The following is a 4,716-nucleotide window of genomic DNA, read 5'->3' on the forward strand; positions in this document are numbered from 1 at the left end:
CTTTTTTAATCTGGTAGAGGATATTTTATCCCAACATGAAGCACTAACTAAAGAAAGAATCCATGATCCTCAAAATAAAAAAAAAATCTTTTTTTAACACGAATGTATTGTGCTTGGACTTTCTTTTTGTTCTCGGACTCTTTTGGTGGGGTGTTGGGACTCTCACATGGGAGTTGTTGCCTGCTGTATTTTGCAATACCAAAGTTGTGCTTATGGATGATTGTCTCGTACACCTTTTTCTAAAGGGAAGGCATACGAGTCGTGTCAAACTTTTTTTTGGAGGAGACATGTCAAACTGTTTGTGCATGATAATATTTGATAAGAGTATTTGTATGTAACGCTACATATTTTAAATCTCAGCCGTCAATAGTTAAAACTAACAACTGAGATAATTTAACAACAACAACAACAACAACAACAACAATAATAGATAGATAGATAGATAGATAGATAGATAGATAGATAGATAGATAGTAGATAGGTAGCATAAACTTTGACTCGACGCACGTACGTACGGTTTGGTTTGCTTGAAGCATTCCACTCCACGGCTTTGCGGAATGATGAGTCATGCGCATCCAAACTGGTAAAATCCCTTCAATTCAACTGAACTCCAAGCCACCTTTTGCGACTACATTCAATGGAATGGAGAAGGTTCACCCGTTCAGTTTTCTCCTTTCATTGACGGAAGATCGCTACTCTCGCCGTCGGATAATATAAGAGGTTTTTTTTACACTAAAACTAAAAGTACTTCTCAGTCACAGGCGATGGGGACGTGAATGCTAGTTGCAGAAAACGGACAAGGACTTGCGTTGCCAGTTGCCATGGTCGTCGTCAAGGACGTGCACTAGGCAGGCACTAGGCACTACCAAGTTTAATCCCCCCGTCTGCAAAACATACGTTCCAACATCTTGCTCGCTCCACCATGCCCGCCACAAGGCCGAGGATGATATCTCACCGGCTCGTCGTGTCCGCGGCCGTCGTTGCCGTCGCCGCCCTGCTCGCGCCCGGCGCCGCGGGATACCCGTGGCAGGATTGCGTCGACGGCCAATTCGCGGCCGGCAGCAAGTACCTGGCCAACATCAACCTCCTCGCCGCCTCCCTCCCCAAGAACGCCTCGGCGTCCCCAGACCTCTTCGCCACCGCCGAGGCCGGCGCCACCCCGGACAAGGTCTGGGCCCTCGCGCTCTGTCGTGGCGACGCCAACGCCACGTCCTGCCTCAGCTGCCTGGCCCAGGCCTTCCGGGACCTGCCCAACGTTTGCGACTACAGCAAGGTGGCCACCATGTACTACGACTCCTGCACGCTCCACTACTCCAACGCCTCCCGGGACCCCGCGCCGGTGGCGGCGCGGACGTATAGGTTCTGGGAGTACACAAATGTCACGTCGGAGAAGAGCCAGTTCAACAGCCTCGTGGCCAGGCTCGTGAACGCCACCGCGGACTACGCTGCGTACAACTCCACGCGGCGGTACGCCTCCGGGGAGGCCGACTTCGACCGGGAGTTCCCCAAGATCTACAGCTGGGCGCAGTGCACGCCAGACCTGACCGCGGTTCAGTGCCGGCAGTGCCTCGCCAAGAACATGGTGCTGTTGCCGGAGTATTTCGTGGACAGTACAGGAGCCAGAGCTCTGCAGGTCAGGTGCAGCTTCCGGTACCAGACCTATTCCTTCTTTGATGGCCCTGTCATGGTGCGCCTGCCAGCACCAGCACCGAGCACGGAAGCACCAGCGCCTGCGCCTGCTGCGGTACCAACGGTTTTGACGTCGCCGCCGCCGGCGGCGGCATCCACACGAGGTAAGCTTTAATTTTCACCGTACCATGCTAACATTTGCCTTGCCAACGATTTAGCACAGTGATTGACAACAAACCATTCAGTGTCAAACTTTGCCAAATTTTGAAGCACGCTAATAACTTTTCTGTACCTACCTTCTAACAACAAGGAGCCATATGGAAAATACTGTCGAGTTAGAGGGCCTAGAGAAAAAAAGGTTTAAATGTACAAACCAAGTGAGATACCAATCCAAATTTAGAGTGAAATATGAAAAAAAAATCATTTTTCTAAAACATCTTTTCCATTTGAGCTGACATTTTTCTTGTACATTGCTCAATTCACAGGGAGAAAATACAGTGTCCCTGGCATGGTTCTTATTATTCTGCTGCCTACTCTAGCTGCCATAAACCTTGTGGCTTGCTTCTTTTTCTGGAGAAGGAAGCGGCCACTATCAAAAGCAAAACAGTCAGGTATGTTCAAAATTCACCAGTTTACAACGGGAAAGTTTTGAAAGGACCCAAAGCGACGTAGGTTATCTATACTCGTTGTGACTCTGATATCGACCATTAAACAGATCCCAGTTATTTCGCTGACGAGGAGGACAATGAAAATGTAGACTCGATGTTGATTGACATTTCAACCTTGCGGGTTGCAACCGGGGATTTTGCAGATAGCAACAAGCTTGGTGATGGCGGATTTGGCGCGGTGTACAAGGTGCTAAATAGACATTTCTCTACTGAAATCGCCAACTATATTGAGAGTTCGTTAATTGAGCTTAACTCTGGTTTGATCTTTTAGGGTATTCTTCCAGATGGCGACGAAATAGCAGTGAAGAGACTATCGAAGAGCTCAACACAAGGAGTTGAGGAGCTCAAAAATGAACTCTCTTTGGTTGCAAAGCTTAGGCACAAGAACCTTGTAACACTTCTTGGCGTCTGCTTGGAGCAACAAGAGAGGTTGCTTGTCTACGAGTTTGTTCCTAACCGAAGCCTCGACCTCTTCCTTTTTGGTACTTGCCATTGAATCATGCTCAAAGTCAATTATGGCCTCCTTCTCTCTCCATATTATACATTAATATATTCTATATCCATTTACTTTAATAATGAAAAGCAGATGTTGAGAAACATGTAGAACTGGATTGGGAAAAGAGGTACAAGATTATTAATGGAGTTGCTCGAGGACTGCAATACCTCCATGAAGACTCCCAGCTCAGAGTGGTCCATCGTGATCTCAAAGCTAGCAACATCTTGCTTGATAAAGAGATGAATCCGAAGATATCAGATTTTGGAATTGCGAGACTTTTTGCGCAAGACCAGACCCATGGAATAACGAACCGTGTTATCGGCTCATAGTAAGTACCATAACACTTATATCAGGCTAATCCAAGTGGTATGTTGCTTAATCATCTAGTGGTAAGTGACTAAATATGACGTACCTCATCACATTCTTATAGCGGATATATGGCGCCAGAGTACGTGATGCGTGGGAACTACTCTGTGAAATCTGATTCATTCAGCTTCGGCGTCATGGTTCTTGAGATTGTAACGGGGAAGAAGAACAATGACTACAGTAATTCTAAGGAATCTCAAGATCTTCTGAATGCAGTATGTGCTTGCTGTTTGAATATCTAATCACCATTATTACTAGACAACAACGTGTTACCACTTAGTAGGCCGCCGTTTTTTCTAACGAGGCAAAAAATTTATTCCGGTTAATTATAGAAAAACCGGGCGAAAACCTGCACTTAGACTTTTAAGCTCATGGCTACTAAAAATGGTGCAGATATGGGAGCGTTGGATGGCAAGAACGGTGTTGGACATGATGGATCCGAGCATGAACGCTAGCTTCTCAGAGAGCGGCGTGCTAAGATGCATCCATATAGGGCTTTTGTGTGTTCAAGAAAACCCGGCTGATCGACCGCTTATGTCGTCTGTGGTCATGATGCTCGGAAGTGATACTGTGTCTCTATCTGCCCCATCTAGGCCGGCGTTCTATGCCAAGAAGGCTAGCAACAACTTGGGAATCACGTCAACTTAGCACAATTTACATGTTCTTGGGTTGACAATTAAAGGTGTCAACTCTCTGAGGAGGGTTTATTGAGTCAATAACTAAATAAGATTGTGGTGCACTCGATGAAAACATGTTTTCCTGGTAAAGGGTGTTTTTATTGACTCACTGAACACATGCGTGTTGCTATGTATAGATAAACATGTTGAGCCACCGTGTTCCATTTTTTAGAGTAAAGGTAGGAGCCCGACTTTATAAATAACGCCATCACGGCAAGGTCCAGAACAAGGTTCATCAGGGAAAGAGATAAAACAGTTCATAACAAACAAGCTAGGTACAGATCCTAATAGGTGAAGCAAAAGGACGCGCATGCCCGACAATAAACACAGAAACTTAGCAATGATTCTCCATAGAGGGTCATGGGGTAGATAGAGTGATAGCGGAGGTGCGGATTTTGGAAATCATCAACATGACAGCATCAACATCAACGGCTTTAGTGAGAGGGCTCCACTATTGAATAAAGGCAACCATTTTAAACAAACAGCGAGCAGGAAAGTTTGGAAAAAATGCTCAATCGTAAATTTGTTATGAGTAGTCCACTGTCCACAAAGGCCACCCAAGAGCAGTAAAAGCAATCCAAAACACCCTAGCTAAGTGTCCGGAGTAATTTCAAGGATAGAAAGAATATCCTCCACATTAGTCAGGTTCCAGGAGATGCTCAACCATGATCGAACGCTGCTCCATCCAAGACTAGCTAGCACACAATTAAAGAGGATGTCCTCCGTGATGTCGATCTCGCCACAAAGAGAGAAAGCCGCGCAAGCATGCCCATGTCGCTTAAGTATTTGATCACTAGCCAGAAGCTTACATGTGATGGCCTACCAAAGGAAGATTCTGATTCAGCTACAGGCCCTTATAGCGAGGACGTGGCCACCACTT

General features: G+C 46.2%; 1 protein-coding gene across 2 annotated transcripts; it reads left to right on the forward strand.

The window, feature by feature from the left end:
* The first annotated feature begins 849 nt into the window (after positions 1–849).
* On the forward strand, positions 850–4,052 carry LOC123182558 (cysteine-rich receptor-like protein kinase 6). Of its 2 annotated transcripts, none has more exons than XM_044595178.1 (7): positions 850–1,793; positions 2,115–2,240; positions 2,345–2,484; positions 2,569–2,779; positions 2,881–3,121; positions 3,224–3,374; positions 3,553–4,052. In XM_044595178.1, exons 1-7 carry the CDS (start codon positions 923–925, stop codon positions 3,805–3,807), a joined length of 1,995 nt encoding a protein of 664 aa, XP_044451113.1. In that variant the 5' UTR covers positions 850–922; the 3' UTR covers positions 3,808–4,052. The 2 variants fall into 2 exon arrangements, with proteins under 2 accessions (XP_044451113.1, XP_044451122.1); XM_044595187.1 differs by having other exon boundaries at positions 2,884–3,121.
* The last annotated feature ends 664 nt before the right edge of the window (positions 4,053–4,716 follow it).

The sequence above is a fragment of the Triticum aestivum genome, chromosome 1A, assembly GCF_018294505.1.
Source record: "Triticum aestivum cultivar Chinese Spring chromosome 1A, IWGSC CS RefSeq v2.1, whole genome shotgun sequence".
NCBI lineage: Eukaryota > Viridiplantae > Streptophyta > Magnoliopsida > Poales > Poaceae > Triticum > Triticum aestivum.

What these genes read in the sequence shown, in the direction of transcription:
- LOC123182558 (XM_044595178.1), top strand. Translation starts at nt 923, where the DNA reads ATGCCCGCCACAAGGCCGAGGATGATATCTCACCGGCTCGTCGTGTCC. An exon ending in ATCAAAAGCAAAACAGTCAG is followed by an intron (nt 2,241 to 2,344) that starts GTATGTTCAAAA and finishes ACCATTAAACAG; the next exon opens with ATCCCAGTTATTTCGCTGAC. An exon ending in CTCAAGATCTTCTGAATGCA is followed by an intron (nt 3,375 to 3,552) that starts GTATGTGCTTGC and finishes AAAATGGTGCAG; the next exon opens with ATATGGGAGCGTTGGATGGC.